This window comes from Balaenoptera musculus, chromosome 3, assembly GCF_009873245.2.
Source record: "Balaenoptera musculus isolate JJ_BM4_2016_0621 chromosome 3, mBalMus1.pri.v3, whole genome shotgun sequence".
In the NCBI taxonomy this organism is placed as follows: Eukaryota; Metazoa; Chordata; class Mammalia; order Artiodactyla; family Balaenopteridae; genus Balaenoptera; species Balaenoptera musculus.
In genome coordinates this window covers 166,900,697-166,914,892 of record NC_045787.1, presented here as the reverse complement: position 1 = coordinate 166,914,892, position 14,196 = coordinate 166,900,697, and the positions used below count along the sequence as shown (strand labels likewise).

Below are 14,196 nucleotides of genomic sequence, written 5' to 3'. Positions count from 1 at the left end.
TATAAATCGCTACCAAAGTGAGTCTCTACTGGCTCATGAAACTCCTGAGGATATAACAGCTGGCTCTCGGAGCTGGTAAGAGCCAGCCTCAGCGCTCCACTGCATGGGGCAATAATAAAGTCAAGTGACGGTTTTACCAGATTTTTCCCCCAAAACGGAAACGCTTTATTGAGTCAATAAATGATGTATCAGGGACTTCCCTGGTGGCACAGTGGCTAAGAGTCCGCCTGCCAATGCAGGGTACACGAGTTCGAGCCCTTGTCTGGGAGGATCCCACATGCCACGGAGCGAGTGAGCCCGTGTGCCACAACTACTGAGCCCGCGCACCTAGAGCCCGTGCTCCACAGCAAGAGAGGCCACCACAATGAGAGGCCCGCGCAACGCAATGAAGAGTAGCCCCCGCTCACCCAACTAGAGAAAGCCTGTGCTCAGCAACAAAGACCCAACGTAACCAAAAATAAATAAAATAAAATAAATAAATTTTTAAAAAAATAAAAAATAAAAATTAAAAAAATAAATGAGGTATCAATATTTAGAACATATGGCAGGAAAGTCTTTAAAACAATCTTTTCAAAGCTGCTGCCATGAAGAGAGTGGGAAAGGTACACGTGTAACTAAAAAATGACTTGTATCCAGAATTTATAAAGAATTCCTACGAATTAGAAAAAAAAAAAAAGACAAACGTGTAGAAAAAATGGGCAAAAGGCTTGAGCAGGCACTCCCAAAAAAAGGTGGGGGGGAAAAGGCTGATAAACACAAAAAGGTGCTGAAAAAGTGGTCAATTTCAATAGGAAAATGAAAATGAAAGCTACGTTAGAGACCGATATTCAGCACAAGCATGGCAGAATTGACAAAGCCTGGAAGGTAGTACTATAAGGATGGGAACCCCCTGGCAGCCTCAGGAACCCCCAGACATTGCTGGTGGGCATGTACATTTTTTGGCTGCTTTGGAAAGCACTTCTTTCCACCAGCAAGTCCACTCATGCACATCTGCACTGATCTAGGTTCCAGAATGTTCTCAGCAGCATTATTCTGAATAGCTCCAAGCTGGAAGCAGGCCAACTGAAATGTCCATCGACAGAAGGATGGGTAAACCAAGCGCAGGGTTTTGATACAACAGAATGTCACAGCAGTGAAAACAAACGGGGCAGAATTGCCTGGATGGATCGTACAAATGTGGGCATGGAATCAAAAGAATACGTAACATGATTCTAGTCTTAAAAGTCCAAAATCAGGGGAATTCCCTGGCAGTCCAGTGGTTAGGACTCTGCACTTCCACTGCAAGGGGCACAGGTTCCATCCCTGGTTGGGGAACTAAGATCCCACAAGCTGGGTGGCACAGAAAAAAAAAAAAAAAAAATCCAAAATCAGGCAAAAATAAACTAGTTAGCCCTTGTATCTGCAGGTTCCGCATCCGCGGATTCAACCAGCCAAGGATGGATCGTGTTTAAGTTCGTGGTCGGTTGAATCTGTGGCTGTGGAACCCGAGGATACAGAGGCCCCCACTATGGGACTTGAGCATCCTCGGATTTTGTTATCTACGGCAGATCCTGGACCAATCCCCTGCAGATACCAAGGGATGACTGCATGTTGCTTAAGGATACATGCACAGATGGTAACAGTACAAAGAAAAACAGGGAAAGGATTGCCTCAAAAGTCAGGACACCCAGCTCCCAGATCTCTATGTGTAACATCATTCTCCAATACAAGGAATTAGGGCTCCTTGGCGAAGTGGCTGATTCTAGGCCAGGCAGGGAAGATTCAAGATGAGCCTGGAGCATCTTGGAGAACAAGAAAGTAAGAAAGGGCTCAAAATCCAACCAGTGCGGAGATAACATATGTCAAAGGGAACAATTCACAATTCTTTGGTCCCGCATGGGTTCAGGAAGCTTCTCACCATCTTTTGTTGCTCGCAGTGAAATCTCAGCCTGTTACAATGGCGTCCTCGACCCCGTGGCCCTTCAGGACAACTACAGCTACGTCATTGAGAGGTGAGCCCCCCCCACCACACATGACCATTTGGTGTGCATGAGCCAAAGGTGAATCAAGAATCATTATTTAAATTTTTATTTATGTATTTGGCCGCACCGCGCCAGCATGCAGAATCTTAGTTCCCCCACCAGGGATTGAAACTCCCTGCAGTGGAAGCTCAGAGTCTTAACCACTGGACCGCCAGGGAAGTCCCAAGAATCACTTTTAAACCATAATGGAAAAGAAAAAAAATTTTTTTTGAAGAAAGGAAAAAAAGAATCATTTTAAAATTGATACCCTGCCAATTGATATCCAGCCCACAAGGAATCCGAGGGAGCGAGCAGACAGGTAGGGAAGGTGGCTGGGCCTTCAGGGAATCAGTGTGATGTGGCAGGGCCCCTGGCCCAGGTCTGCCCAGGCTCTGCCACCTGCTGGGCCAGCCTTCAGACCCCTCCCCAGCCTGCCACCAGCTCCTGGAGCCTGGTCCCCTGTTCATCCCAGCTAGCAGAGTTGGCCAGACACTGTCCAGCCAAGGCAGAAGGGGGTGGCCGGCCAAGGTGACCCCCTCTGCAGGGTGGCACAGAGAGCCCCTCCCACACTGGTGCATACCACCAATCCCCTGGCATGGGAAGACACTCGTGGGTCTTATACGATGTGACCCTCCCCCCTCCAACACAAGCCAAGAGTCCGTCCCCCATCCAGACCCACGGCCGAGACGGAAACTGGCGCTGCAGGACTTGCCAACCAGTGAGGCTGCAGCCAGAGCGCCTGGGGGCATGAGAGTGTGTGAGTCAGGGTCTCCAGAGAGAGAGAAGCCACAGGATGTGTGTGTGAGACAGAGAGACACAGAGAGACAGAGAGACAGAGACAGAGTGACAGAGATAGAGATTTATTTTAAGGACTTGGCTCCCGGACCGTGGAGGTCTGGTGAGTCCACAGTCTGATGGGGGAGGCTGGGGGCTGGCAGCTCAGGGAAGAGTTGCAGTTCTAGTTCAAGGCCATCCACAGGCCGACTTCTTTCTTGCTGGGGGAGGCTCATGTTTGTTCTACTCAGGCCTCCAGCTGCACCCACATTAGGGAGAGCAGTGCTTTACTGATTTCAATATTAACCTCTGCCCCAAAAGAAGAGACTCACAGAAACACCCAGAATCACATCTGACCACAGTCGAGGTGCTGTGGCCCAGCTAAGTGGACCCGGAATGTCAACCACCGCAGGGGCCCCAAGGTCATTTCGACCATGACTCTGAATCCCCCGTTCAGACACACCTCCATGATCGTGACCCCATGTGCAGGGAAGAAGCGGGGCTGTGGGTGGGTGGACGTCCGGGCGCCTGGCGGCAGCTCGCCCATGTCTGTGTCCTGCTCTCCCACAGGGAAGCCTACGACCCCAACTTCCGGGGTCAGAAGGCCACGGAGGACCTGGAGGTGCCTTACCACTACGAGAAGCTGGGCTGCCCCATCCTCGTCTACTACGACACCCCATGGAAGCCGGTGGTGGAGCTGTGAGGACCCACCCCCCAGCCCCCCACCCGCCAGCGCCCCGCCGCCCTCACCATCATCTCAGGCCCCCAGAGCCGTCTCCACCCCTTTGCTCTGGCCACATCCTCTCCCTGCCTTTTCCCTCCGTAGCTCTCAGCTCACACATCCCCTCCCCTTCCCCGTCTTAGCTCGGCGGCCTTAACAAAACACCACAGACTGGGGGGCTTAAACAGCAGACCTTGACTTTCTCACAGTCCTAGAGGCCAGAAGTCCAAGTTCAAGGTGTGGGCAGGCTGCTTCCCCCAGGCCTCTCTCCTTGGCCGCGGAGACTGCCACTTCCCGTGGCAACAGGGCCCACCCTTATGACGTCACTCGACTTCGATTGCCTCGTTAAAGGCCCACCTCCAGATCCAGTCGCACTGGGAGTTAGGGCTTCACAAAGGAATTTGGGGGGACACATTTCAGGCCGTGCCACTCGCTCTGCCCCCTTCCGTGGATTCTGTCTTCCTTCATTCCGTCCCCATCCCCACCCCGCCCCCGGCGGACCGCTGCACTAAATAGTTGTTGACGGACTGAACAGCAGCAGAAGCCACTCACAGGTGGCAACACTTAGGGTCATTAGAACGTCACGTGTTAGCTCCTCGTGGCCTCAGTTCCACACCCAGGTGAGACTGTGGGCCGGGCACGCCCCTAACTCAGAGCTGCCACGTGGTGGGGTGCCTGCCGGCCTGGGGTGAGGAACAAGGGAAGGGTCCCATCAGAAGAGGGGTGTAAGCCCCAACCTGGCAGGAGACAAATGTGCATCCAAAAATAAGTTTTGGGTTTTTTTTTTTTTTGGCTCCCGCGTCTTGCGGGGACCTTAGTTCCCCCTCCAGGGATGGAACCCGGGTCCGCGGCTATGGAAGCCTGGACCCCTAACCACTGGACCACCAAGGAATTACCCCCCAAATAAGGATTTAGAACAACCCTAATTCACCGCCCTAAATGTATACCTCTGGAATGTTGGCAGGTGTCAAAAAATAAGCAACCCCCAGTCCCCAACCCCGACCCCGTCAGTGTCCTGTCCCCACCTGCCACTGCATATCCGCGATGACTGTCCCAGAGGTGTCAGCCTGGTGGGGGGGTGGCCCTGCCCTGCTCTGCCACCTCCCACCACCCCCAGATGGTCTCACAACACAGCAGGGCCCCCAGCCTCCCCCCCTCCCGCGACGGCCCCCCAGCAGCCTCGCCTGTGCTTGGTGTGTCCCAGGTGGAGGAAAGGAAAGTTCCAGGAGGTGGTCGAGGCCGAGTACGTCCTGCTGGAGGTGAACGGGCTGTTCACGTACACGTACTCCCTGACGGCCGACATGGCCCTCTGCAGTTCCCAGCCGCAGAACTGGACCACCATCGCCAAGACGGCCGGCGACAAAGGGCCCTTCGCCTGGGACCGAGAGGTAGGGCCTGCGCTCTGATTATTCCCAAAACAGGTCGCAGAAGGCGACGACTGGTCAGGCCCACTGTGTGTTGGGGGCCGACTCGGTCTGTTCAGGCTGCTGTAAAGATCACCATAGACCCTGCGGCATTGGTTTCTCACGGTTCTGGAGGCTGAGTCCAAGATCAAGGCGCCAGCAGATTTGGCGTCTGGTTCCTGGGTGGTGCCTTCTGTGTCCTCACACAGCAGAAGGGGCGAGGGAGCGCTCCCGGGTCCCTTTATAAGGGTGCCAATCTCCTTCAGGAGGGCTCCACCCCCAGGACCTAATCACCTCCCAAAGGCCCCGCCTCCTAATACATCACCTTCTGGATTAGGTTTCAACATATGAATGGGGGGGGGCGGGGCAGACATTCAGTCCCTAGATGGGGCGTCAGGGGATGGAAATGTACGACGCCCAAACTCTTTGGGAATCTCTCCCAAGGGAATCGCAGACGATCGGAGGTGTAGGGACGAAGGCGCTCATGGAGCACACTGCTGATGATGTGCAAAATTCTGGAACCATCCAAATGCCCATTATTTAAGGGGCTGATTATATTTACGGTCCGTTCTGCTCAACGAGCGTTTCTATCACGAACGTTGGTTGGCACACGATTGACAAATAAGGTTATGGTGTCAGTGAAAGGAAGACATCGCATTGTTCCTCTGGGGGTGGGGGGGGCTTCTGGCGCATATTTATTAGTTTCCATCCACCCTCGGCCTCTCAACGCCAAGGGCAAGAACACGGCGCAATGCGGCCACGTCACCAGCAGGGGGCGCGCGCTCTTCTCGCCCAAAGCCGGTTCCAGCGCGAACTCCTGGCTCCTTAATTTTGTATTTGCTTTCCTAAAAGCCCGCAGCCTCACCCGTTCCTTACACCCCATTCCATCGAGTGAGTTTGGTCATGTATTTTGGTTGGTAACGTTGGTTTTATTTATTTTTTTAACCGAGGTGAAATTGACATAACCGATAATGAACGATTTTAAAGCGTGCAACTCCTACAACTCGGGTATGCGTTTTGTGCATTCGCAAGGTTACCCAAACACCACCTCCCTGACTGTTTCTTTAAAAAGAACAAGCCACACACGGAGCTTTGCTTATTTATTATTTTCTGACTGTGCAGGTGTTTGTATTTGCATTCTTTTTATTAGCCCTTTCGTTCAAAGTGGCATGCATGCATTTAAGAGATTGTCCCATTACTTTTTTTTTTTCCATCAGCCCTGGTGGCCGATTTTGTAGAACCCTGAGGGTTTTTCTATCAAGACAGAGCCACAATGCCTGCATGTCCAGCACAGTCATTGGATGGGCTGTTAAACAGCCACTGAACCACTAAAACTGAACCCCTGAACCACTAAAAACCATGAGGTGGAGCTAGCTGTGGCAAATAAATGGTCTTTAGGCAAAGCAGCTGTCTCCTTTTTTATTTCATATAGTTTTTATGCGGCCCAGCTTTTTTTCTTTTACACCCAAGGGTTTTTTTAAAAAAGTTAATTGTGGTCAAATATGCATAACATAAAATTGACCATCTTAACCATTTTTAAGTGCACAGCTCAGTGGCATTCAGTACATTCATATTGTTGGGCAACCATCCCCACCCTCCATCTCCAGAACTTTCTCATCTTCCCAAACTGAAACTCTGTCCCCATGAAACACTCACTCCCCATCCCCTCCCCCAGCCCCTGGCCCCCACCATCTACTTCCTGTTTCTGTGGATCTGACTCTCTAGGGACCTCCTGTGAGTGGGCTCACACAGTATTTGTCCTGCGTCTGGCTTCTTTCACTGAGCATCATGTCCTCAAGGTTCATCCACATTGTAGCATATGTCAGGATTTCCTTCCTTTTTAAGGCTGGATAACATTCCATTAGTGGGTACGGACCACACTTTTTTTTATCCATCATCTGTCAATGGACACTTGGGTTGCTTCCACCTTTTGGCTGTTATGAATGGTGCTGCTATGAACGCGGGTGTGCAGATATCTCTTTGAGACCCTGCTTTAGTTTTCTGGTGTCTCTTCTTATAAGGGAAGTAATCCCATTATAGGGGCCCAACCCTCAGGACCTCATCAAAATCTTATCACTTCCCAATGCCCCACCTCCAAATACCATCCCACTGGGGGATGGGGCTTCAACATACGAATGGGGGTGGGGGACTCAAACATTCAGTGCGAGGCAGGGGTGCGAAAAACAGGACCTGGTGACGGACTGGATGTCGGAGGAAGAGGAGGCAAGCGTCAAGCACGGCCCCCCAGTTTCCAGCCTGAGCACCTGGGCAGATACTGGCTCAGGGATGAAGCGAGCGGTGGAGGGAAACACACACAGCTTCACTCTGCACCTGCTAAATTCAAGGTGCCACTGAGTGGAGGAGCCCAGTGGCCAGCAAAACATAGGGAGACAAGTCAGGGCTGGCGTGGGTTTGGAAGTCTTCCGTGTTTGGGTGGTAACTGAAGGATGTGTCTGCCAAAGAGGCCAAGAGGAGGGGCCAGAGCAGCGGGAGGACTGTGCTGGGGGGACGTGAAGAGGCAGGGACTCCGTGGGGGACCGCAGGGCTCCAGGCACCTGGGGAACCATCAACAACCGAGAGGAAGTATTGTTGCTGTTGTTGCATCCGAGGAGGGCCAGGTGGCCTGGCACAGCTGGAGTCAGGTGTTTGCCCTCCATCCATTCCCATGGCCCCGGGAGCAGAGCCTGGGGATAAACGACGCCCATCCAGGTGGCCATCCACACCATGGACACGTTTGCTTTTTGATTCTGACAACGTTTGAACTTTCTCAATAGTAGTACACAGGACAGCTCTTTCCATTACCCAACGCTACAAAACAAATCATCCCCAAATTCAGTGGGATTTACTGTTTCTCACAAATCCATGGCTCAGGTGGGCAGTTCCTGTGCCCCACATGGCGTTGGCTGAGGCCACCCCTGCAGGGGCATTAAGGTCTTCTCACCCGTGTACAAGGCTTCTGTTAGGAGCGTGGTTCTCCATGTGGCCGCTGGGCTCCTGGGCCCAGAACACTGTTGAAAGTAGGTTTGGGGTTCTGCCCAGATGCTACCTCTTGATGGAGAAAGCTGTGTCCACACAAGAAGGGGAAATGAAGAGCTTCCTCATTTTAAAGTTGCTTGTGGTGGGGGGGTGGGAAATCCCTGGCGGTCCAGTGGTTAGTTCCTTCATAGCATGGGGCTGTGTGTCTTCAGGGAAATTTCTGGGGAAAGGATAGCCGGGCGAAAAGCAAAATGCATTTGCACTTATGCTAGATGTCCGCCAACTCTGCCTCCATCGGGGTTGTCCCTCGGCACCTCCCCCTGCAATGTGTGGGCTCACCTGGTCCACACGGCCCCACCAGCTAGGTGTACTGTCTGAGGACACGATTGCTTGCTGTGGTTCTTTTAGGCGCCTTTCTTCTACTGTGGACCAGGTTTAGCATCTTTTCCTGTGTGAGGGTCATTTTCACCTCTTTGTTCTGTGGATTGTGAGTTCATGCTCTGTGCCCACATTCTTATCGGGATTTTGGTCTTCTCTTAATTTTTAAGAGCTCTTTATACATCCATGAGAATAAGCTTTTATTTGCCATGTAATTTGCAATTAGTTCCCCCAGTTTGCCTCTTTTGTCTTTCAGTTTTTGCTTACTTTGCCATGCAAAATTAGTTCCTTACTTCTTTTCTTTTTTTTTTGGCTGCACCATGGGGCGTGCAGGATCTTAGTTCCCCGACCAGGAATCGAACCCATGCCCCCCTGCAGTGGAAGCGTGGAGTCTTAACCACTGGACCGCCAGGGAAGTCCCAAGTTCCTTATTTCTCGTAACGTTGGACCCACTGTTATTTTTACACTTTTGCTTTTGGAATTTCCATCTCTTCTCTTGTTTACAAGCCTAGCCCCACCCTCCCTTCTGGGTCCACAGGCAAATAGTGCAGAAGATCAAAGTGTAGGCGAGACCCTTAGTATGTGCTTAGCTCAGGGAGGCAGCATGATGCACCGGTGAAGGGCAAACAGTTGAGTTCAAGGACATATCCCCCTTTATGTGACACCCCGGGATCTGAAGGCAGGGTGGAGAAGCCACAGCTGCCACCTGACCACCTCTGGGCACCCACGACCGCTTCCCGAGAAGCCCTGGTGGCTCTGTCTCACTTCCACCTTCAGGTTCCCCAGGTGTGTTAGTTAGCTAGGGCTTTGTAACAAAAGGACCACAAACCGGATGGGTTAAACACCAGAAATTTATCCTCTCCCAGTTCTGGAGGCCAAAAGTCCGAGATCGAGGTGTCAGTAGGGCTGGTTCCTTCTGAGTCCATGAGGGAGAATCTGTCCCAGGCCTCTGGCCTAGTTTCTGGTGATATGCTGGCCATCTTTGCATTCCTTGGCTTGTAGATGCATCGCCCCAATCTCTTGCTTCATCTTCCCATGGCCTTGTCCCTGTGCGTGTCGTCTCTGTGTCTAAATTTCCCCTTATTCTAAGGACACCAGCCATACTGGATCAGGCCCACTCTAGTGACCTCATGTTAACTTGATCCCCTGTAAAGACCCCATCTCCAAATAAGGTCACCACCTGAGGTCCTGGGGGTTAGGGACTCCGACATATGACCTGGGGGAGGGACTCAACTCAGCCCATAACACCAAGAGCACATGCCATCAGCAGCAGCTAATTTCATACCAAGACTCACAGCTGCAAGGGACCCTGGCGAGCAGAGCTGTTATGCCTGCAGCCCCCAAAGCTGGGGCAGGCGCAGAAGGAGGAGGGTGGGAAGAAGGTTCCACAGAGTCACAAATCGGCTGGCCTGCCCAGCGGGCACTTGGTCCCGGACTCACACCCATGGGTGCTGGTGGGTGGTGGCACCGGTGGGGCCGTGTGTGCAGTGGTGGCACCTGTGGGCTGGCACGGTCCTCCCCGGCCCCCGGGGCCAGCAGGCATGTCTCTGTCCTCCTCCCCAGAATTATGTGAGCTGCCACGACCCTAACAACAATGCACCCTTGAGATGGCCCGAAGTCCCGTATCAGATCTTGGGAGGCCCGACAGAGAACAAGGTCGTTTTCGACCAAAGAAACGGCATCTACATCTTCTTCATTTCCATCGTGGATCCATACTACAGGTGAGTCGCCCTGTGCCAGGGGCCTCTGGGGGAACAGCTGGCTCTCTGGGGGCAGGTTGCACACATGAGGGGGACCCACTTTTCTCCCTCCCCTAGGATGACATTTGTTCACTTGCTAAATAAATCCTCATTCAAAGGCCATGCTGGGTGCCGGGGGAACAGCAATGACCAGCAGCCCTGCCCCTGCCCTCAGGGACCAGAGTCACCCTCATGCCATGTCTAATGGGGAGGGGGGTGCAGGAGCCGGTGCAGACTGGCCCCCAAACACTGATCATTAGATATTCAGGGATTCTGCAAGCCGGTGGGCTTCCCGCCGGCAGCTGGAGTACTGACACCACGGAAACTGACACTCATTACAGGCCACCCCAACCCGGCCGGCCCCAGGAGCTGGCTGTTAATACTCGCCACCCACTGTGCTGGTTCAGATCACTAACGTCTCCCACTGGGAGGGGGAATATGGGCGGCATTCTTCCCCGCTCCCCCATCACCTATCCCTTCCAGACGGACACAAAGTCCACCCCCAAAAGCGCGGGGAGACCCTGCCTTCCCTAAAGGCCCCAGACCCTGGACCTGCTCTGGGACGCCACAGGCGGAAGGCACCGGGGTGGGGATGCCCAGGGGAGAGAGGGGGTCTGCCTGCAAGGCTCATCCCCTCCCCTCCCTTCACCTTGCCTCCAGCAGAGCCCCCAGCGACATCCCCCCCTTACCTGGGTGCCCTTCCCTCCATCCTGCCATCCCCACCTGCTCGCAGCCACCTCAGGGATGCTTGTGGCCCCCATCACGCCCCCCAATCCGCATCCACTGCGATGAGTGCTTTGTTGGTCTCTTCTGCCCGCCCCCCAGACTGAGCCTGGGCATGGAGGGGGGATCCTTTGTCCCCAGAGCAGGGGACCACAGGGGTCCTGGGGAAAAATATGACCTCTGCTAAAATATGTAAGATGTTACGGAAAAACCCAAACGAACTTTTTGGCCAACACAATACACAGACGACAGCAGATTTATAAAGGATAGAAGTTAAGTGGATATAAATGGAACTCAGGGCCCGGAGTCAATGCTCCAGGCCCAGATCTTGTCTCCGTTGAGTTTTAAAACGTTTGCTGGGGGAATTCCCTGGCGGTCCAGTGGTTAGGCTCTGTGCTTTCACTGCCGAGGACCTGGGTTCGATCCTCGGTCAGGGAACTAAGATCCCGCAAGCTGAGCAGCGTGGCCAAAGAAAAAAAAAAAAACCAGTTTTCTGGGGTGAAGGGTGAGGCCCCCAAAGGCGGTGCCCCACGGCCTCCCCCCGCCCGCCCCTCGCAGTTACTGTCACCTGGAGACCACCTTCAGCGTCTACGTCTACGGGGCCTTCCCACAGCCCATCTTCCCGCCTGAGATCACCATCGTCCTGCTCACGGGCGCCACCCTGCTGTCCGTATGGCTGGCCTACATGATCCCCAAGCTGCTGTACACTGAGCAGGGCCTCAGGGTCAAGGGCTTCTGGGTCAGTCTGCGCAGGAGATGCAGGAAGTCTTGTGCGTGTGTCTGGGCCAGGTGCTGAGCACGCCCGGGGGGTGGAGGTGGGGTGGCAGGGTGGCAGGGAGGGGGCAAAGTTGTCTTGAAATAAAGCGTTCGGTAAAATAGCCGGTGGCAGTGGGTATCACTCATGTTTTGTGGTTTTTCTACACCCACCTGCTTCCCTCAACATTCTGGCACCAGAGTCCCTTTGAACTACGGCACCTACGTGGGTTGTTAACAGTGAGAAGGTGGGCAGCCCAAATCCTAGCGAACAGGAGCTTTTGGTGAAACGAGCCCGCACAGGCATGTGGTGGGATCATCAATCGGCAAGCCCCAGAGATGCATCGGACACTTGACGTGTTCTGTTAGAGAAACACGAGACCCAAGGAAAAGGGTGGGGGCTGCAGAAGACGGGGACGGGGGGTGGGTCCACCTTTGCTGATAAGCCCTGACATATACACAGACGAACACGTGTAGGTGTGTTTCGTGATGTCCATGAATAAAATATGGAAGCATAGCACATATTTTACACGTACCTGTGTTATGCATACATATGTATACAGATGATGATCACACATGCATGTGTATACATATGTGCAGAGGTATGTATACATACATGTATATAACATGTAGATACATAAGGCACACACGTGTGTAGATAATGTGCATGTATGTGCCTGTGTGTATACATGTACATGCATATTGCCTATGTGTGGATAATGTGTACACATATGCCCGTGTATACCTGCAATCTACATACGTGTATGCATATGTCTATAATACACGTTCATGTACACGTGTGTATGCATGTGTGGGTGATGTGTACATGTCACATAGGAGCACGTGTATAATGTGTACACATACACGTGTGCTCATGTATATATTTATGCATAAGCTCATTGCGCATACATACGTGTAGATAACATGCATGCCCATGCACATGTGTACACACATGTATGCATGTGTACAAATATGTACATGCACATGTGAATACACATATAGGCGTGCATACCATGTACACATACGTGTGTATGTACGTTTGATCAGTCTACCCATCTGTTCAGAGCTTCCCTCTCCCACACTTCATTCAAACCCCAGGTGGCACGGGACAGCTGTCTCATTCTAGTGAAAACTTTCTCAATAACTTTTCTGATCACTTAGGTTAAAAGAACACATCCCACGGTCATTTAAACTGCCTAATACAGGGAATTCCCTGGCGGTCCCGTGGTAGGACTCTGTGCTTTCACTCCTGGGGCCTAGGTTCAATCCCTGGTCGGGAACTACGATCCCGCAAGTGGCTCGGCCAACAACAACAAAAAAAATTTGCCCAGTACGGTCTCCACCCAGTCGTTAAAAACCTCCACTCCCACACCCACTGCAGTGGCCAGTCACCTCACCCCCACCTCCGGGGGCTGCCTGGCCCACCTTCCACGCCTCTCTGGAGGGGACGGGTTAGGCTGTCAGGTGACACTCGTTTCACGACCCTCGGCCTGCATTTATCTTAAAGAAAACCAAGCCCATCCTATCGCATCTGCCTCGTTTGCCAGGGCCTTCCCTTCTTGGGGGCACTTCATATTTGTCTGGAAAATACCCTTAGCACGGCTGCAGGCACAGCGGGCTCAGAAGGAAGCAAGGGAAGGGAGCTCCTGGTTCCTCCAGGCCTGCATCCTGTTCACAACACAGACAGGCGACGATCCCAGTACAGCCCAGACTGGCTGGTCACCTCTGTCTCCCTGAGCCCTGGAACCCATAGGCTCAAGGCGTGGTGCCAGCAGCCAAGACCCACTGCCCACACCCAGCCACCTCCTGGATCCTAGTCAAGCCCCCGGGGTTCCCCAGCAGAGACCAGCAGGAAAGGTCCCCGAGACCCAGCCCAGGGCCTGGGGCAGGAGAATCCTTCCTCTGGCAGGGAAGCGGAGCTCCATCTCTCCTTACCTCCTTACGTGTCACTGGGAAACCGACTCACCCCCTTCAGAGTCATCTTGAGTATTTCAGGGGAGGGTGCGGCCGGCAGCTGCCCCGGGCTCTCCAGAAGCGAAAGGCAGACGAGCCTGGCCCAGGATACGGGGTGGGGGGGGAGGGGGAGGGAAAGGCGGACGCGAGCCTGGCCCAGGATACAGGGGGAAGGGAGCTTCGTGGACTGGAAAGGGAGGAGCTGGGGCCGGAGGGAACAGGTGTGAGCACTGAAGCTCCCAAACCGCCCCACCCCGCCCTCTGCCCGCCCCCTGGGAAGCAGAACCCAGGTGTGGCTGGGCCCGATGCGGGGACGCAGCACCCAGGGCCTGGCTGGATGCCCATCCTGGGACGGGCACACCCACCCTGGCCTCTGGCCCTCAGCTGGGCTGCAGGTGCACTCTGCACGCCCCATCACGTGCATGCCGGTTTGGGTCACCATGTGCCAGGTGGACGCCGTCTCCCACATGCCTGCCCTGCCCCCACTCTCAGACCTCCACCCAGCACTTGCCGCTGCACCCCAGGCCCCCCAGCTCTCCACGTGCACATGAGCGGGGGCCTTCCCATTCACCATCAGCGGCACCCGCCCCTCCAGCTGGGCTGAGGCCGAGCCCAGCCCGCAGGCCTCTCCCCAGCCCCCACCCCACTTGCTGCTGTGTCTCCAGGCAAGTTCCCGTCCATCTCTGGGCAGACCTGACTTTCCCCATCAAACATGGAGGTGAAATCCCACCTCCCAGCAGCCCCCCATCCTTGCCGGCTGACTTCGATTTTCTGGG

At 53.8% G+C, this 14,196-nt stretch overlaps 1 protein-coding gene across 1 annotated transcript in view; it reads left to right on the top strand.

Annotated features, from left to right (window-relative positions):
- Window positions 1–13,448, top strand: part of CATSPERD (cation channel sperm associated auxiliary subunit delta) — a 43,988-nt gene extending 30,540 nt beyond the window's left edge. The window contains exons 18-22 of the mRNA XM_036847868.1: window positions 1,917–1,991; window positions 3,345–3,473; window positions 4,700–4,883; window positions 9,816–9,973; window positions 11,273–13,448. Coding sequence (XP_036703763.1) covers window positions 1,917–1,991; window positions 3,345–3,473; window positions 4,700–4,883; window positions 9,816–9,973; window positions 11,273–11,510 — 784 coding nt within the window. The 3' untranslated portion in view covers window positions 11,511–13,448. The remainder of the gene's footprint in view (window positions 1–1,916; window positions 1,992–3,344; window positions 3,474–4,699; window positions 4,884–9,815; window positions 9,974–11,272) is intronic.
- Window positions 13,449–14,196: the final 748 nt, after the last annotated feature.